This window comes from Ascaphus truei, chromosome 1 (genome assembly GCF_040206685.1).
Source record: "Ascaphus truei isolate aAscTru1 chromosome 1, aAscTru1.hap1, whole genome shotgun sequence".
Lineage (NCBI taxonomy): Eukaryota > Metazoa > Chordata > Amphibia > Anura > Ascaphidae > Ascaphus > Ascaphus truei.
This window is the reverse complement of record NC_134483.1, coordinates 389,882,954-389,903,550: the sequence shown is the minus strand read 5'-3', so window position 1 is coordinate 389,903,550 and position 20,597 is coordinate 389,882,954. Positions and strand designations below refer to the sequence as shown.

General features: G+C 44.3%; 1 protein-coding gene across 8 annotated transcripts in view; it reads right to left on the bottom strand.

The window, feature by feature from the left end:
- LOC142501655 (putative ATP-dependent RNA helicase DDX60) overlaps positions 1–20,597 on the bottom strand; it is a 362,879-nt gene that overhangs the window by 157,963 nt on the left and 184,319 nt on the right. For all 8 annotated transcript variants that reach the window (XM_075611796.1, XM_075611815.1, XM_075611833.1 and 5 more), the window contains 3 exons: positions 17,563–17,735; positions 8,157–8,409; positions 927–1,093 (listed from right to left, as the gene is read on the bottom strand). In XM_075611796.1, the coding sequence (XP_075467911.1) occupies positions 927–1,093; positions 8,157–8,409; positions 17,563–17,735 (593 nt within the window). The remainder of the gene's footprint in view (positions 1–926; positions 1,094–8,156; positions 8,410–17,562; positions 17,736–20,597) is intronic.

The following is a 20,597-nucleotide window of genomic DNA, read 5'->3' as shown; positions in this document are numbered from 1 at the left end:
CGGAGCATGTATGTAAAGTGAAAATGTACTTAAAGTGAAGCACTACCTTTTTCCCCACTTTTGATGCACGTACTGTACGGCAATCATCATATATGTGCATAACTGATGTAAATAACGCATGTATAACAGGCTCTATAGTCTCCCCGCTTGCGCACAGCTTCGGTACAGGGAGGGAGCCGGTATTGCTGTTCAGGACGTGCTGACAGGCGCATGCGTGAGCTGCTGTTTGCCTATTGAGCGAAATGTACTTACTCGCGAGTGTACTTAAAGTGAGTGTCCTTAAAGCGGGGTATGCCTGTATGCAGACAGATGCAAACACAAACTCAAATAAAAAACACACTCTGCAGACAGCAGCACAAACTCTCCCTCCTCAATGTGTCCTGTGCGGAGCTCTCTGCAGGGAGGGGGGAAGTATCTGCCTGGCTTCTACTTCCTGTCCAATCACCTCCCTTGTCTGAGAACTGTTTTGACAAGGGACAGCTGACTGGCTGGAAATTAATACTTGGCAAGGTGCAAAAAATTCCGAGGCATTACTGAATGAGTAATGCCTGGGATTTTAACCAATCAGAGAACAGGGATTTCAATAATGCCCGGAATTTAACAACTTTAGCCTATACAGGCGGTCCTCGCTTATCCGACGGAATGCGTCCCACCAACCACCGTCGGATAACGGACCGTTGGATTGCAGGTCAATGTTATTCAGCGGGGGCAACCATCAGATAAACGGATAATGTGTCTGGTGGCGGCAGATAAGGCATCTGTTGGTAAGCAAGAACTCACTGTAATTCCCAATAAATTATTTGTTACTTTCAAAAATAAAAAAAATGCTGTCAAAAATAAAAAAAATGCTATTACGTAAAACAAGGAAACATAGAGTAGAAACAATTTTTTGCTTATTGACTTAAAAGTATTATTGTACTGACTACCTTAGATGACTTCAGGGAACGTGCCAAATTCTCAAACCCCAGATATTTAAGGTATTTCGCTATTTTTTTTTGATCCTTCCTCTGCAACATCTCCTGATGTTTGCTTAGTATTGTCTGTATCTTCTTCATTATTTCTACAGCAATATTTATATCTCTCTGTTCTTTTGCTAAATGAGAAAATGAAAAAATAATACAGTACATCTTTGGTTATATTATTTCCAAAAAGACATAATAAAATGCATATGAGATATAGATCCCTATTTCTTCTATTCTACATATTTCATATACATGTGAATGTAACTAAAACATGGATGCAGCCATTAAGAAAGCGTGAGCTTCAAGTTAAAATGAACAAATGCAAGGCACAATGTTCCAGAAATTCTTGATATCCTCTAGAAAATTGTAGTTATCTCCCTGCAGTTCCCATTCTCCAGTGATCAGCGGGGTCACTTTAGAAACATACTGTATAAAACAAAAAAAGGGGCTCAAAGAAAAAATAAAACACAAAATGAGTACCAATAAGTCAAATGTATAAAGAGCACATCAAATGCTCATAACATTACAAATGAATTAAAAAGTTCACATAAATCTAAACATCCGTTGAACAAAAAAACCACAGAGGGCAAAGGTCTTGTGAAAAACAGGCAGCCTTGGGTGTGCCGGATCCGTCTGGTGACAGCACCTCCTCCTGTACAGGATCCTACTATGTTGGATAACATAACAGGACCCCATGCAATAATACACACAATTATAATAATGATAATAATAATAATAACAGTTTACTGCATGCATAAGAAGAATAACAATATACTGTCCCCACCAACAAGGCCACGCACGGCCGTACCCTCACAGTGTCCTCCAATTCAATGTCCCCCTTTGGTGAATTATCTCCCCAAAGTACTGAGGGCCCTTGGGCTCCTAACCACCCTGGTGTCCACAAGCAGCAACCCACCCAAATGTGTGAGACGGCGCTACCCACAACTACCATGTGCAAAGTTGGTGCACTTGATGATACCTGCCAGGTACTCCAACACCCGGTAGCGCCACAATAGAAAGATGGGATCCACTGATCCAGCGATGGTTGTTGTCAATGACGACAACCGCCTCCACGTGGGTGACCTCCCAAGTGGATGGTATCACCCCTGAAGATAGTCTCTAATCTGTTTTTTGATCTGGTCCCAGACAATGGATCACCACTTCGCAGCCGTGTCCTGGCTGTGTCCCTCACACTGGTGATACAGAGTCAGTGTCCCTAACTACTGGGCCTCTCCCTGCAGCGACCACAAGTTGAGAGGTGTCGGGGCCTAGCTGGGGCATAAGGGGGTCTCTGGTCTCTAAGAGTCGCTGGGTCTCTATGGGGGTCACAGACGCCCTGCACCTACACACCCTACCGCTTCATCGTCCCAGCTCTGACTGGCGTGCTCCTATCACACAAAATGTATCCATTTGGGGAAGCAGGGAATCCTGGCAGTCCTATTGGCTAAGCCTGCTCATGTGCTGCTGCAGCCCCTATGCATGATGGGGCTTTTAGTCCCCACGGAGTCCTTCATAGCTATGGCCGCCTCGCATGCCTACACTGTGCATGCGCGATAACAGCCAAGATGGCGGCATCCTGCAAGGGGAGTCGCTGGTAGCCTACGTCAACCTGGTCGCCTGCCAGAACCTCCCCATGCTCCCCACCAGCATCCGCTGCCAGAAGCAGCTGCAGCCAGAGGTAGGGGGCGGACGGGGGACCAAGGGGGACCCAGGCTATTTTCTCCCCCTGGTGATAGGACCAACATCCCCGCTTGGGTACAGTGTAACACATATATAACTATAACCACACAATGAGTTATATAATTTAAAAAATGCAGTATCATATGTATCTTATCACATGAATCGGCTTTACATCAAGTTATACAAGCAGCAAACCCAACCAAATGTGTGAGAAAGCAATGCCCACAACTACTGTGTGTAATGTTGGTGCACTTTTTGATACCTGCTGGGTACTCCAGTACCCGGTAGTGCCACAATGGAAAAATGGGATCCACTTATTCACATGGGGTGACCTCCCACGTGGATGGTATCACCATTGAAGATAGTCTCTGATCTGTAGATTAATCTGGTAACAGACCACCGGATCACCAGTTCGCTGCCACGTCCTGGCTGTGTCCATCACACTGGTGCTACAGGGGCAGTGTCCCTAACTACTGGGCCTGTCCCTGCAGTGACAACAAGCTAAGGGGAGTTGGGGCCTAGTTGGGGCCTAAGGGAGTCTCTGGCCTAGGGCAGGGGTCACAGACGCCCTGCACCTACACACCCTACCCCTTCCTCGTCCCAGCTCCGACTGGTGTGCTCCTAGTGAGTGAAATGTATCTATTTGGGGAAGCATGGAATCCTGGAAGTCTGTGACAGGGTAAACAAAAGCCACCAGTTATATGCCTGGAAAACCTATGTCTAGTCTGCAGTGCAGCACTGACTAGGTTAACTTCAGCTGGGAACCTCAGGACAATTAGTTGGATCCCAGCTGCCTAATCAAGGTATGTTAAAACCCAGGCTGTAGACACATGGAGGCTGTTGATGAGAGAGGAGTAAGCTGCTAAAGTGATTCCTGAAAACAAGGTCTGAGAAGCAAAGTAGTGAAACTGTGAACTGTCTGTACCCTGCATAGAATAAGGGTATCTGCATATATATAAACTGTCTGCTAAAGAGAAACGGTTTTGTTCGGTTTGCTGAAGGAAAAGCCATTTTCGTTTAGTGCTGAAAAAGAGCTATTTTTGTTTTGTGTGCTGTATATTTTTCAAGGCAAAATAAAACAGCCTTGTCAAGAAACCCACGTGTGTAGTTGCATGTACCCTGCAACACAGTCCTATTGGCTAAGCCTGCTCATGTGCTGCTGCAGCCCCTATGCATTATGGAGCCCTTAACTGCTATGGCCACCTCATGCTCTTACACTGCGCATGCATGGTATCTCGTGCATGCGTGATCATAGCCAAGATGGCGGCGTCCTGCAAGGGGAGCCGCCGGTAGCCTGGGGCGGGTCCAGGAGGGGATGTAGCTCTGGGGGATACTAACCCAGGGTATATGAGCGGGCAACAAACTTGGAAAATGGGAGACGGGGCTGGGGAAGGGAAACCCTCACTACTGCTTGGAAAGGTAGTGATGGTGCTACAATCTGGGGTGATATATGAGCGGGCACCCTTCGGGCAGAGTCTCTGGCAGGTAAATGACCTGAGGGGCATCTTCTGGGCATATCTCCTGCCTGATGGCCAGTAACACAACACTCCCTTGGTGAGCGTTGTCATATTTTCTACTGATGATCCTGACGTTGCTCACACCAGGTGATCTTTTCACTTGGTCGCGGACAATGAACATCGACGTGAGGGCAGGGACTCCTCTCACTGTGACCATGAGTCGCAAAGGTTACCGGAGCTCTAAGGCCCACTCGTGGACCTGTTGTTTGCGAGGGCGTAAACATGGTGTTTGATTGGTTTACAAATTTGACTGCTGAGTAGGGCACACCAGGTCTGAGATCTCAGCAGTGCGTCCAATTGTAACGCACTTTTCCCCCACCCCTGGCAGATATTGTGGCTCTGGTGTATGTGGTGCATTACATGCGGCTCACAGGAGAAATGAGCCTCTGCTGCTTGGAACCTGGGGTGTGCCTGATCTGTCTGGTGACAGCGCCTCCACCTGTACGGGATCCTACTGTTGGATAACCCCGTTACAGAACCACATGCAATAATACACACACTGATAATAATAGTGTCCCTAACTACTGGGCCTGTCCCTGCAGTGACCACTAGCTGAGGGGAGTCAGGGCCTATCTGGAGTTTAAGGGAGTCTCTGGCCTATTGCAGTTGTCACAGACGCCCTACACCTACACACCCTACCCCATCCTCATCCCAGCTCTGACTGTCGTGATCCTAGCACACGCAATGTATCTATTTGGGGAAGCAGGGAATCCTGGCAGTCCTATTGGCTAAGCCTGCTCATGTGCTGCTGCAGCCCCTATGCATGATGGGGCTTGTAGTCCCCATGGAGCCCTTCCCTGCTATGGCTGCCTCACGATCCTACACTGCGCATGCGTGGCATCTCGTGCATGCGCGATCATAGCCAAGATGGCCATGCCCTGCAAGGGGAGCCGCCAGCAGCCTCCGGCGACCGGGTCACCTGCCGTAACCTCACCACACTCCCCCCCAGCCTCTGCTGCCAGATGCAGCTGCAGCCACAGGTAGGGGGCAGACAGGGGACCTAGGGTGGACCGAGGCTATACTCCTGGTGAAAGAACCAACATCCCCGCTTGGACACAGTGTAACACATATATAACTTTAACCACACAATGAGTTACATAATAAAAACAAATGCAGTATCATATGTATCTTATCACATGAATCAGCTTTACATCAAGTTATACATCTCGGTAAACATGACTATGACCGACTTGACTTTACTGCGAGACCACTGCTGAGCCTTATAATGGGGTGCCCCAAAAGAATCATAGGATACCTGGTTGGGAGGGTACCTAGCACCTAGCATGTTGTTTCTGGGTGTTTAGGTACTTGTATTTGTTTTATTCTTGTGTATTTTTGACATTCATGCTTTTGTTTTAGTGTGACCATTGACTGCTATAGTTGCTTATCATGCCCATATTATATGGGTATGATGTACTACTATGCCACTCAATGGGTACAGGGTGGGTATAGTGGGTCCGGGGTGGGAGGTTAGGCCTCCCGGGTGGGTTGTGGGTCAGGGTGGGTTAACCCCTTAATTACTATAGCGGTTATTAACTGCTAAGGCGATAAAGGTGTTAGGGGCCATTAGATTGTATTTTATTATGTATTGTTGCTGGCATCAGAGGACATGGCCCTGCAGTATGCTGACGAGGATGCCCTACATGTAGGCAGGGGTAAGTAGAACTGTTTTTATTTAATTTATTTATGCTGGCTAGCTAATTTTGTGTTTAATAATGGGCAAATAATTTATTATCCATATCTGGATAATAGTTGGTTATTTCACACATTACTGCGTCACACATCACACAGTATGCATTTGGTGAGGGGGGGAAGGTGTATTTTTTAAAATGTTGGCCATGTTTTTAAATACAGGAATGGTATCGCAGGCCAGCAGGGACCCACGGGGACCACCCGAGGACCCACGGGACCACCTGAGGACCCCTGGATGCCCCCGGTGACCACTTGAAGACCACCGGACACCTGCGGGGACCCCTGTGGGGCCCCCAGACACATGCAGGGACCACCCGAGGGCTCATAGACACCCATGGGAACAACCCGAGGGCCCCCAGACCACCTGCGGGGACCACCTTTGGAACCCATCGGGGCCCACGGACACCCGCGAGGACCACCTGGAGGCCCATGGAGCCTAGTGGGGAACACCTGAGGGCCCCCAGACACCCATGGGAACCCCCTGGGTTGCCCTGCGGGGCCTGTGGACACCTGTGGGGACTACGGGACCCCTGTCAGCCTGTGGTATTAATCCTGTGTGTAAAATAATGGTTTTATGTGGGGCACAGGGGGTGAGTTGTGTATTGGTGATTATTACATATTTTAATTTTATTACTAGTGTATTGTAGCAGGGGGTCTCCAGAGCAGAACCTTGTTGATTTCAGATCTGGGGACCCCCTGCTTCCCGAGACACAGGCCCCATTATAGGATATACTGGCACCCCATAACGGGGCCTGTATCTCGGGAAACAGGGGGTCCCCGGACCTGAAATCAATGCGGTTCTGCTCCGGAGACCCCCTACTCACATATACTAGTAATAACATTGAAATTTAAAAAAAATTCTGGCGAGATTGGCACAGGGAGAGGTGACTCTCTCTCCCTGCAGCAGAATCAACTCACCGGGTGAGCCCTTTTCGGAGGGCAGATCATCACGTCCCCGGCTACTCACCATTTTTGCAAATGTTTCTATCACTGGTATTCAGGCTTTCTGCATACCGTGATAGCAACGCTGTCAAAAATGGAGATTTCAATTTGCTGGCAATTTTTTTTTATAAATCATGTATTTATGGGGGGGGGTGGGGCACAGGGGGTGGGTTATGTATTTAATAAATAGAATGATGTTTATTGTGGGGCAGTGTATTGTTTTTATTGTGGGTACTGGGGGTGGGGGAAGGGGTTTTTGCCCCAAGGATATGTGGGTAGGCCTCCCGGCTGGGTAGTGGGTGAGGGTGGTTAGGCCTCACGGGGTGGGGGGTAGTGGGGGAGGGTATGTAGGCCTCCGAGTGGTGGGTGAGGGTGGGTTAACCCCTTAATGACTGTAGTGGTTAATAACCGCTATGGTGATTAAGGGGTTAGGGGACATTACATTGGATGTTTTTATTCTTGTGTATGTTTTGCAGCATCGGAGGGGGCATGGGCAAGATGAAGATGAGGATGAAGACAGCCTTCATTGTGGGTGCCTGTAAAAGGTAAGAGTAATATGTTTTTACTGTATTTATTGAAAGTTATATGTATTTAAAATGGGCAAATGCATTATTATCCATATGTGGATAATAGTAATTTTGCCCATTACTGTATTGTATGTGTTAGGGGGGTGTATTTAGTTATAAATATTGTTTATTATTTTTGGAGGCGCAACATTGGTACCGCAGGCCCGCGAGTACCCTGGGACACCCGTGGGGACCCCGGGACGGCAGCGGGGACCTCTGGACTCCCGCAGGGACCCCTGCAGGGACCCCCGCACTCTTGCGAGGACCCCGGCTTGGTGAGCCGGGGACACCCACCCCCAGACCCCTGCGGCCTGTTGTATGGGTTTTGCGCATGCAAAAATAATTTTTTCTAACTCCAGCTTTTTTTGCGTCTACCTCGAGCTGACGTGTTCTGATCAACGCAACTTTCGCGTACGCTAAGGTTGCGTTGCTTAGTGCATCCCGCTTAAGGGCAGAATTTAACGCAAACAGGATAATGAACGAGCAAAGTTGGACTTAGAAAAAATTCCTCAAAAAAGTCAGTTTCAGAGCGCAAAGTGCCTGTTTGTGTTGCTTAGTACATCGGGTTCAGCGCAACATCACGTTCTAAGAGCACTTTGCACTCTAAAAGTGACTTAACGGAGCTTAGTGCATGACCCCCATAGTCTTTAATGGAGTCTCACTTAAAAAAAGCCATAATACTGTAAATAATTTTTTTGTTCCAGTACCTCCCAATCTCACTAATTTTTATGCTAAATGGTTGACATCCCTACACTTAATAAATAATAATAACATACTAAGAAAAGAAAAATACCTACTGTGAGTTTTGCATTGCTCAAGCCACACCTCAACGCAGGTGTTTAATGTTGTTAGTTCCACCAGAAACTTCACAGAATGTGTCTGAACAGTCTTGACAAATTCTTCCAGTCTTTTTATCCCAGGGACAAAAGTATCTTTAAGTTCTTTTTCGAAAGAAGAAGCCATGGAATTCCACTGTTCAATTTCCTTATTTTCATCTTTGGCCTTAATCCTCTTCCGATTCTCCTCTTTAATTTTCTCTTTTTTTGTCATCTATTAACATAAACATTTCTGTCAAATTTATAGAACATTTACAGTTTACTGCAAACATTTCAATTATTTTACAATCTTTTTAATCCCCCACCACCAAAAAAATCCCCCACCACCAAAAAAATCCCCCACCTCTTTCTGACAGGAAGCAAAATGTTTTAGTTTCTTGGCAGGAGGTATTCGATTTATACCTGTTTCTTATATCACAATACAGTTGGTTTATGTAGTTAACTACCTTGTCCCCCACATTGACCCTTTACACAGAAAAATCACCTTATAAGCAACCCAAAGGACTTATCAACTGTAGCGGGATGTCCTTTGTCATTTTATTATACATTCCATGGGAGGTCATCTATTGTATATGTGCATATAAATTTCATATTTTAATGATAAATATCAGTGTTTTTTCTACCTCTCTGCTAAAGACAAGATGCTGAGGTACAGTATTGCTTTTCCAAGTAGGACCCAAGTAGGTGCATGTTAATACTATTTAAAGAGGTATTTCTATGGGCTTCCATATTACTGGATTTATTTCCGTGATGTATTCAGCATTTTGAGCACTTGGTAAATTATTCTAAAAATAAACAAGTTGATACATGGTGCTATAAGCAAATTTAAATAAATGATGCACATGTGAAATATGTAAGTGAACTGAGGAATCAGAAAAGTATTATGGCTATAAGACATATAGAAGTGGTTATAAACACAAGAAAATGCTCACCGCTCAACCTCAGTGTCTAAAATGGATGTATGATCATGGAGGTGGTGCATAAAAAAATGTAAGACATATCCACAAAGTCTGATCAGAGGAGATCAGGAATAGGTCCCCAAATACTGACTGACTGGGTGGGTTACTGACTTTACTGACTGGGTGGGTGGGTTACTGGCTGAGTGGGTGGGTGGGTTACTGACTGAGTTTTACTGACTGACTGACCCTGGGTGTGAATGTTTTACTGACTTTTGGGTTACTGACTGGGTGGGTGGGTTACTGACTGACTGGATCGGTTACTGACTTTACAACCGTACAGTGGTTGCTATGGACGCCGTCGGACCAGGAACTGAGACAGTGCATGTCTCAATGACTACGTGGTACACAACGGACTCACAAATGTGCAATTACCTCACGATGTCTGCCTGCTGGGCTGTTCGCATTGGCGCTCTTGCCTGTCAATTTTTCAGTGTGCCTCCCATTGGTCATAGGACTGCTGTGGGTGGTGCTATGCAGCTGCATGTTTGATTTTCACGGTTTTTAATGGATTGTTGAATTGGGTTCAGGTGTTTTTGTACTCACTGGTGGGGGTATATATGGGTGTTTAGATCAGTCACTTGTTGCACTGCCTTGAGGAAGGTCCCTTTGTGAGGACTGAAACGTTGGCTGCCCTGTGTTGATAATACACTTTACTGTTTGAATTATACTGCGTGTGCTGTCTCTTTGTCCTCGGGAGATCCCTTGTCATCTTTTGTCTACATTACATTACAACTATGGGACAAGCATCTGCCTCCATTTCGAAACCGTGAGTGCAAACTACAATTATATATATATATATATATATATATATATATATATATATATATATATATATATATATATATATATATATATTGTGATGTAGTGAAGCAAAAGGTGTTTGAGGGGTGGTACATAGGACCCAGCACATTCCAGGGTATGTTCCCTTCCCTCTCTCCTTTGCCCTAATTAATGAGTTGCAAGGTAAAAGGCAGCACAGACAGTTTCCTGCTGCTGCTGTGCTGATCTGAAGGCACATACACAGACAGCCCTGTGAGAGACTGCAAGGGGAGCTGCTGCAGGTACAGTGTGCAATGTGGGGAAATTGTTTAGTTCTCCCACTGTTAGTCCCTAACTAAGCTGTGTTAGTCAGAACTCCTGAAAGGAGTTAGGTCTTTTGTTTCTGTTTTGTGAAGTGTTAATCCTGTTCCTGATTTGAACCTTGTAAATAACCCTCCTGTGCACAAATGCTAAGTTTTCCTGCCTTTGATCTGGACATAAGATCATACTTTGGGACTGAGACGTCACAATTGGTAGAGTTAAATGTGGGCAGTTCACAAGGCAGTGAAAGTGGAAAATGGAGGAATTTCTGACCACACTTCAGCACAGGTAAACAGAAAATGCTGGTATCCTAATGCCGGGTTTGCAGCAATTGGCAAAGACCCAAGAGCAGATGTCAAAATCCTATAATGAGAGTTTACAACAGATGACAAAGTCACAAACTGAAGGTACGGCGTTGTTAGTACAGTAGATGGTACTGTCCCTACATCAGATGCTAAAAGAGCAAAACGAGGCGCAACTTCGCCTACACCAGGAGCTCCAAGTGTTGGGAGAGAGAATTACTGCCCAGACTAGCGTGGCCCCACAGGTCGCTCACCAGGTAAAATCTCACATCATACAGAAAATTACGATGGACGATGACGTGGAGGCATACCTATCGATTTTTGAGCATACCGCAGCCCGCGAAGGATGGCCATCCGAGCAGTGGGCTGCAATGATTGCTCCCTTCCTGGTGGGTGACTCGCCAAAGGCCTATTATGACTTGGAGCCAGAGCAAGCAAAAAACTATGAAACCCTGAAGGCTGAGATTATGGCATGGCTAGGTGTCACTGTCGCTGTTCGGGCCCAGCGGTTCCACTGCTGGCATTACGATACAGAAAAAACTCCACGCTCCCAACTCTACAGCCTCATCCACTCTGCATGGAAATGTCTCCAGCCTGACATTCGTCAGGCTGGAGACATTTCCATGCAGAGTGGATGAGGCCGTCATTGAAAGGGTCATCATAGACCGGTTCCTGCGGGGTCTTCCTCGCACCATCCAAAAGTGGGTCAGCCAGAATGGCCGCCAAAACGCAAAGCAGTTGGTTGCTTTAGTGGAACGCCACTTTGCTGCTGAGGAGATGGCCCGGAATACAAGTCCCGACGAGTTTCCCGGTCACCGATCCCCGCACGTCAGGAGGTCTGGTAAGACTGTTCCTCTGCCTAATGGGCCACAGGGACTCAGACTCCCATAAAGGAGTTGGAAGTCCCTATGGCCCATAGAAGGGACTCTAGTCCCATTCCTTCCAATAGACTGGAGAAAAAACCCCGACCCAGTTTTGGGAAGTACACTGAATGCTACAAATGTCATGAACTTGGACATGTGGTGGCAGTTTGCCCTATGAACTCTGACTAAATGCAATGTGACATTTCTGTGGGGTATTTTTTGGGCGGGGTTCCTGCTGTTAAGCAGACTGTTATAGAGAAGGGTCATTTAGAGAGAAACAGGATGTGTGAAGTAAAAGTAGATGGAGTACCTGTAAGAGAAATGCTTGATCCTGGCAGTTACATTGTTCACTGCACATCTGGTTAAGTCTGGGTTTCTGACAGGAATCGCCTTACAAGTAACCTGTATCCATGGGGATAATCACACTTACCCGGCTGCACAAGTGTACTTAGAAAACCCCATCGACCCAGTACATCATCAGGTCGGGGTAGTGCCGAATCTGATGTACGAGGTATTAGTGGGTCAGGATTTCCCGTGGTTTTGGGAACTGTGGGAAAGAAAGTCTGATTGTGTCCAGGTTGTACCCTTGTTGTCTGAGGCCCCCAATCCTGTAGACCCTGGTTCTCTGTTAAAGGGTATGGCAGGTGAAGAACCTGAGGTTGAGGACCCCCAAGAATTAGATTTTCAGGACTTACAGGTTGCTCCCGTAAAGTTTGCCTCTGCCCAACTAGACGATTTGACACTAGTAAACGCCAAGGCCACAGTAGTGAGCATAAATGGGGTACCAGTTAACCCCCATGTTACGCCATCACCACCCTACTTTGTCTACAATAATGACTTCTTGTATAGGATAGAAAGAGAAGACCCCCGATAGGTTAGAGTAACTTCTGGTGCCAAAATCCTTTAGAAGTCAGATGTTGGACCTGGCCCATAGCCATATCCTGGGGGGACACCTAGGGGCAAAGAAAACCACTGATAGAATAAAGGCGTGATTTTACTGGCCGGGTCTACACAAAGAGGTAGAACATTATTGTGAGATATGTCCAGAGTATCAAATGACCTCACCAGTAAAATTGTTCCGTAGTCCGTTAGTACCCTTGCCCATTATTGAAGTTCCTTTTGAACGTATTGGAATGGACCTGATAGGTAACGGGCCTAAGTCAGCACGGGCCATCAACACATTCTAGTCATTGTAGACTATGCCACAAAATATCCGGAAGCGGTTCCCCCCGGAATACATCCGAAAAAGGCATAGCCAAAGAATTAATGTTGTTTACTCGGGTCAGGATCCCCAAGGAAATATTAACGGACCAAGGAACCCCTTTTATGTCCCGGGTTACGAAAGAGCTATGCATATTGTTGAATATCAAACATTTTCACACCTAGGTCTATCACCCTCAAACCGACGGCCTAGTGGAGCGATTTAACAAGACTCTTAAACATATGTTACGGAAGGCCATAGACCGAGATGGTAAAAACTGGGACTTTCTCTTACCGTATTTATTGTTTGCCGTAAGAGAAGTTCCTCAGGCCTCTACAGGTTACTCTCCCTTTGAGTTGTTGTATGGGAGACACCCACGAGGTATACTTGATATGCTCAAAGAGACCTGGGAAACAGAGTCAACACCCCACCGTAGCATAATCGAACATATTTCACAGATACAGGATCGCATTGCAGCAGTGTTGCCGATTTTGCGACAACACATGCAGCAAGCCCAGAGTTCATAGCAGAACTCTTATAACCGGAATGCCAGACTTAGGGTGTTTAGGCCAGGACATAAGGTGTTAGTGCTGGTACCTACAGTAGAATGTAAGATTTGGCCACCTGGCGGTAACCCTACGAAGTCCTAGAAAGAGTAGGAGAGGTCAATTATAGAGTTAGCCAGCCCGGGAGGAGGAAGCCAGAACAGTTATATCATTTGAATCTCTTGAAGCCCTGGTAAGAGAGGAAAGCGTTGGTTAATGTACTGTAGTTCAGACTGTTCCATCTAGAGAACCTTCTATTCCTGAAGTAAGAATTGCTGCCACCTTGTCTGGCCCTTAGAAACAGGAGGTAAAATAGTTTCTTGTGTGCAATGCCCGAGTTTTTTCCCCTGTACCCGGGAGAACCTCGGTTATTGAGCATAACATCCATACAGAGCCTGGTAATGTCATACATGTTAAGCCCTATAGATTACCTGAGGCTAGGCGACAGGCCATTAAAGAGGAGGTACAGAAAATATTAGACCTCAGCGTTATCGAGGAATCATTCAGTAACTGGTCGAGCTTTATCGTACTGGTTCCAAAACCGGATGGCTAGATCAGGTTCTGTAATTATTTTAGGAAACTAAATGCAGTCTCCAAATTTGATATTACCCTATGCCCAGGTGGACAATCTGATAGACAGGGTAGGTGATGCCCGATACATAACCACCTGCGATTTGACTAAGAGGTATTGGCAGGTACCTCTAACACAAGCTGCTAAAGAAAAAACAGCGTTTTCCACACCAGGCGGGCTATACCAATATAAGGTCCTACCCTTTGGTCTACATGGTGCTCCAGCAACCTTTCAGAGATTGATGCACCGGGTGTTGAAGCCCCATACGGACTATGCCGTGAGCTACCTGGATGATGTGATCATTCACAGTAATGACTGGGACTCTCACCTGGAAAAGGTACAGGCAGGTATAGACTTTCTGGAGGAAGCTGGTCTGACAGCAAACCCTGCTAAGTGTGCCATAGGTTTAGAAGAGACCAAGTACTTGGGGTATACGGTTGGTAGAGGGCTTGTGAAACCGCAGGTGGCGAAGTTGAAGACAATTAGGGAGTGGCCGAGACCAAGAACTAAAAAACAGGTTAAAGCCTTTCTTGGCCTGGCCGGTTACTAATGTCGCTTTATACCAGACTTTGCCACCCTGTCAACCCCTCTTTCCGACCTAACGAAAGGGAAAAGTTCGGTCATGGTGAAGTGGTCTGACCAGGCGGAAAAAGTTTTCCAAAACTTAAAAGATGCCTTATGTGCTCATCCCATCCTGATCACCCCGGACTTAACCAGGGAATTTCGGGTTCAGTGTGACGCTTCCGATGTAGGTATAGGAGCGGTCCTGTCACAAAAAGTCGGAACGGAGGAACACCCCATCATATATATTAGCCGAAAGCTAACTGTCCATGAGAAAAGATATGCCGTAGTTGAGAAAGAGGGCTTGGCCATCAAATGGGCATTGGAGACTCTAAAATATTATTATTTAGGGAGAAAATGTACCCTAATAATGGACCATGCACCTTTAAAGTACATGCAGCAAAATAAGGAAAAGAATGCTCGTGTAACCCGCTGGTTCTTGAGTCTCCAGGGGTTCACAGTTGAACACAGGCCAGGCTCCAAGCATGGAAATGCTGATGCATTGTCCCGGGTATACACCTCCCTATTTTCAAGTGCTCACCCGATAACGATTGAGCAAAGGGGGGGGGGGGGGGGGGGGGATTTGTGATGTAGTGGAACAAAAGGTGTTTGAGGGTAGGTACATAGGACCAGCACCTTCCAGGTGTGTTCCCTTCCCTCACCTGAGCCCTAATTAATGAGTTGCAAGGTAAAAGGCAGCACAGACAGTTTCCTGCTGCTGTGCTGATATGAAGGCACATACACAGACAGCCCTGTGAGAGACTGCAAGGGGAGCTGCTACAGGTACAGTGTGCAAAGTGGGGAAAGAGTTTAGTTCTCCCACTGTTAGTCCCTAACTAAGCTGTATTAGTCAGAACTCCTGAAAGGAGTTAGGTCTTTTGTTTCCGTTTTATGTTATGAGTTAATCCTGTTCCTGATTTGAACCTTGTAAATAAACCCTCCTGTGCACAAATGCTAAGATTTCCTGTCTTTGATCTGGACATAAGATCCTATGCTGGGACTGAGATGTCACTATGTATATGTATATGTATGTATATTATGTATGTAAAACTTATACCTTACCCTAATGAAGCATACTTAGTTACGTGAAACAGCGTCGGGTTTTATGGACATCACAACGGTGGCGTCTGGTGGTGGGATGTGATGTGGAGGCAAATGGATTACTGCTGGAACTCTCAACTCTCAAACCTGGTTGTATAGCGATGATTTACTTCCATTCATGTTTACCTAGTATTTGGCTGCTGATAAAGTTTTATGACTCTGCTACCATCTAGAACAGACATATTTGCCAATAGAGCTACCAATGTTATGTATTGATTATACTGATTCATGCACCTATTAGATAGCTAACAACTCTGAAGCACTTACAGTATGTTGTCACCTGTTGTATTAACTACCGCTATGATTATAGGGTGTGTTTGTAAGGAATCCGGTTCTGCTTTGCTTATAGCCTTGCAGAACTATGCAGTTTCTAATTACTCCCTCTGGCAATCTATAAGCACCTGTGCTAGCTATCTCTGCTGCCCTAGCCGGTGCTCCATCATTGGAGGAATTCTCACACACCTCCATCCTGTGATTGGCTCACTGCCCTTTATATGCTGGGCTTTGGCACTGATTCAGTGCCGAGCATAATACTTCTCTGGACGTTACTGTGTTCAGCCACAAGCCTACTGGCTTGTCTCATTTGTGTACTAACCTTTCTAGTTCTCGTTATTAGTTCCCTGAGGCCTGCTGCTACTCTCCATGCACAGGCCTGAGTTCTTGTGTTCCAAAGGCCTGTTGTTACTCTCTACGCAGAGGCATGTCTTCCCGTGTCCCCAGAGGTCTGCTGCTACACTCCACGCAGAGGCCTGTTCCTGACTCCTGTACTGAAGCAATTGTTTGCCAGTACTGGTTCCTGGTACCTGCTGCATTTTCCCCTAGCAGAGGTTACCCTTCGTTTCCTGAGGCCTTCTGATACTCTCCACGCGGAGGCTTGTTTTGGACCCCTGTGCTGAAGTGTTGGTTTTCCCCGGCGCTGCCCTGCGGTGTTCCTCGGCCAGCCTGCTGTCTTCTCCTACAGACACCGACATCATGGGCCGAAGCCGCCTCTCGCACAGAGGTCGCTCACGCTCCTACGCCGAAGCGGGGAGCTCCTGTCTACCAGTTGCCGAACTACTGCTTGAATAACAACGATGTTGCCTTCTCCAATCCTGATCCTGCTATGTACGACTATGGATTTCGCACTCCGGATCAGTCTGCACGGACTAAGGTCGGTGATTATATAACCCCACCTCAGCCCTGCGGTCCGGTCCCAGTTTGTGGCGAGCACAACCGTAACAGTGTTCTATTTCAATGCATCTGGACTTGTGATGCCTTTGGGAATTGCCTGAATACTACGGCTCTTTTCTGTGATAGATATGCATCTAATGTCTACTGAACTTGTATTTGAATGGTTATACCTTTGTCCATTATGATCATCCCTATTTGCCTATAAAGGTTATACTTAACCTTAGTACAATTTTATCACCTGGCACAATAGTGAACAATAGCTGGTGTATCCTCTAAACACAGCTGTATGTCCAGCACTCACCACCAGGTTTTTAAGATTCACACACTTTTACGTATCATTTTGACCTCCATATTTTGATACCAACTGTTGGTTTGCAATACTTCAGAAACTGGTTGGGTGCAGTACTTGGGGACCTTTTCCTGATCTCCTCTGATCAGCCTTTGTGGCTATATAGAAGTGGTTCCCAAGCTTTGTAAACTGACTTTGCCAATGGAATTGTCTTGCATAAGTGACCCAAATTCTGTGTTTCCACAAAAAAGATGTAAGGTGTTGGGTCACCAAAAAATGAAATTTAAAAGAATAAGGATTACCCTTGGTAAACATAATGAATTGGATTATTGATGCATTGAAAATGCCTTCTTTCTCTTTGTGATTGTTTCTGTCACTGACACACTGTGTTCCTCTTTTTGCCACTCTATGCTATAACTTTTCTTTGTCACTTTTTGTATCTCCCAACATGTATGTCACTCCTATCTCTCTGAGCCCACTGGAACCCACATCAGTTCCTGTTGGCTCCATGAGATATGTAAACACTGGCATATAAAGTCAGATTTACTAAATTACTATGGTTGCCAGAAGGTGTTTTATGGCTTAGTACTACTTTGTAAATATGCCTGTATGCACCATGTACTACATAGTCCATCATATTTTGTCATCTGTGTTTTGGAAACTAAGGTTAGATTGAATTAAACGGTCTTGAAAACCAGTGCACACCATTCATTAAATGCCCTTACATGAGGTTCTTTTTTGTTCACTATAGCCTTGTCTACCAAACTTTTCTTCTCTGATTGATCCATTTGTACTGTAATTTTCTTGGAAGCATTAATGCCTAAAGATTGTCCATAAAAACGCTGAAAGGTTTGCAGCTTCTGATATTGTCGAAGTCCACGTGGGTCTTTTTCTGTTCCTGTTGTAAACCAAACACAGCATATTAGATTGTTACCATTCAGTGTTATATTCTACATCACTTAATCAGCAGTATGTCTAACAACTACTTTAAAAACAAAATTAAACTTTGAATGCTGTAGCTGTGGGGTATCAAAATAAGGAGATGACAAATGATGACCACATCACTGGCAGTGAAGAGGCATACTGTATGTACAGTACAGTGCATTTTTCATTAAGGTGATAGTAGAGTTTCTGATAGAGTAGGTATAGCTTATGCACAGCAAAACAATAAATGAACAGCAATAATGCATATGAGGTTAGTTACCAGGGCCCTTCCATAGAAGGGCAACTACAGCCCACTGTATTGCCAAAGTCATCTTGAAAAGAAGATCTATGCACTCCATTACTTAAACATGATATCAGTAAATTTTTGACTCATCATACAATATTCTTATCCCATAATACCCTTTTTATATAGCATATAACTTATTTTTGTCACTTTACAAAACAGAGATCAATTATATTGTTTAACTTTGATAAATCAATTTGTTGTACTAGTTTTGTCCCAGTTTTGAAGCCTTTAGAATGATAAATAGGCCTGTGTGCATCAAGGCAAAACTGGGACAATTCTAAGACAAAAATGCAATCAACGAAAAAAAAAACAGATTACTTCCAGTGGGATTTTTCTTTGACACGTTTGGAACAGTTTATTTGGCTCATAATTACCCCAATTTTGTCCTTATATCATATTAGAAAAAATGAATCAGCCGCTCACCAATGTATAGAGAAATATATTTGTAAACTAAGGTGCCTAAGAGGAAAATATAAAGTATACAGAGCTGATCCCTAAGGATCAAAAAAGATCCTCCAAATTATTGCACTCAAAGTACAGTATAATAATAAAAAAAACTTAGAGGACAACAGCGGTCCAACAGTTTTCTTTACTGGCTGTCAGTTAGACTGTAAGATCAGTATGCTGTATTTAAAACAAAATAATAAAATCTTATTACATCAAATTATTAAGTAACACAGTGTGTATAATTATTTACAGTGAAAATAAGAAACTAGATAAAACTCCTTTCCCCTGAAGAAGCGTGGCCATCACGTGAAAAATGCGTCAACAAGTAGGATGTCACGCAAGTGACGTCATCGGAGTGCGACATCAGGACTGCATTAACACGGCTCGTATGCTGGTGTTATATTTCTTCAGCGTTCTTTTGTGACCTTTAGCTTGTATTTCTGAAGTATATTATACATGCTACCTTAGCTTTCTTAGTTTATATAGATACTTTTGGGCAACTGCTTTATTTTCTACAACTATTGAGATATTATCAATTTCCAGCTGTTCTGCCATAATGTGCTTATATGTATCTACTACCATCAACTACTAAACTCCCCTGTATTCACCATGGAGATAATTTTTTAATAATATATGGCTACAATTGCTACTATAGGACATTATATATTTGCTGTCTGTGGGTTTTTGATCTCCACTTATATATGATCATTTTGTCCTATATTTTTATATGTATACTAATACATACAGTATACATATTGCCACATTTAGACGTAAGTGCATAAGTATATTTCCACATTACTGTAGGTACTCATGTATTCCTATGGGAATACATTTGGTGTAAAATACTGCCCTATAGCATATAACCCATTATCTGTGGATCTCTATATATATTTTTTGCACGGACACATTACGCTATATGTCATTTGTTATATGTACTATGGTTGGAAATACGCAGACGTAATTGGGATCCTTCTTACCATAGTATGTTCTAAGTTTGTTCCAATAGAGTGAACTCAGTATGTATACACCACAACAATTTTGATGTCTGAGTAGGAACCCTGAGAGTATATACTTTTAGTGGACACACATACTAATGTGTTAACGTGATAGTCCTATCTTATACACAAACCCAGTGCTCCACCCTACTCTTACACTCCCCTACGGGGATTTTTATCTGGTTTGTTATTTTCACTGTAAATAATTATACATACTGTGTCACTTAATAATTTGATGAAATTTTATTATTTTGTTTTAAATACAGCACACTGATCTTACAGTGTATCTGACAGCCAGTACAGAAAACTATCTGTTGGACCACTGTTGTTCCATTATAAGTTTTTATTATTATACTTTGAGTGCAATAATTTGGAGAATCTTTTTTGATCCTTAGGGATCGGCTCTGTATACATGTCATATATCACAGCAACACAAGTGGTGCCAAAAATACCACCGGATTTTCTAAGAAAAAGTTTTCACCGAATGCAATGAAGAATTGGTTTATTTAATAAATCTGATGCCTCACTTTTGCAGCCAGGAGACTTTGATATGAAGACTTCTTACTTTCTAAACTAATTTGAAACATGGAGGTCTACAATAGGTATCAAAGCACAAAAAATCATTTTTTTGTTATATTATTACTAGGCCCCATCCATGTGAAAGGAGATTAAATATTTCTCAGCAAGTAGAAGATACAGCATATTAACAAGGGGCCGATAGAGACAATTTTCACTCTGTGACATATTTATCAAGTGGAGCAGCTTTCTCCTTCATGAAGGAGCAAAAATGTTATGTCAGTTTGCTCCTGCTCCATATGTATGAAGCTTGATATTTGAGCTTCTTTCATATGGTGCTGAGAAAACCATCACTTCAGACCTGGTGGATCAAACTGATGCAACCTGCCCCATTATATTGAAGCAAATGTTGATATATCTCATTATACTATTGTTCCTAGCAACTCCTTCCCTCATAGGGTTGTATATTTCAGCAGGAAAGCTATCAAGGGGAAAAATACAGTTTAAATAGGAAAGATATTGCCACAGGCAGAAGGCGGTGAATTGGGGAAACAGAAAGGATTAGTAAAAG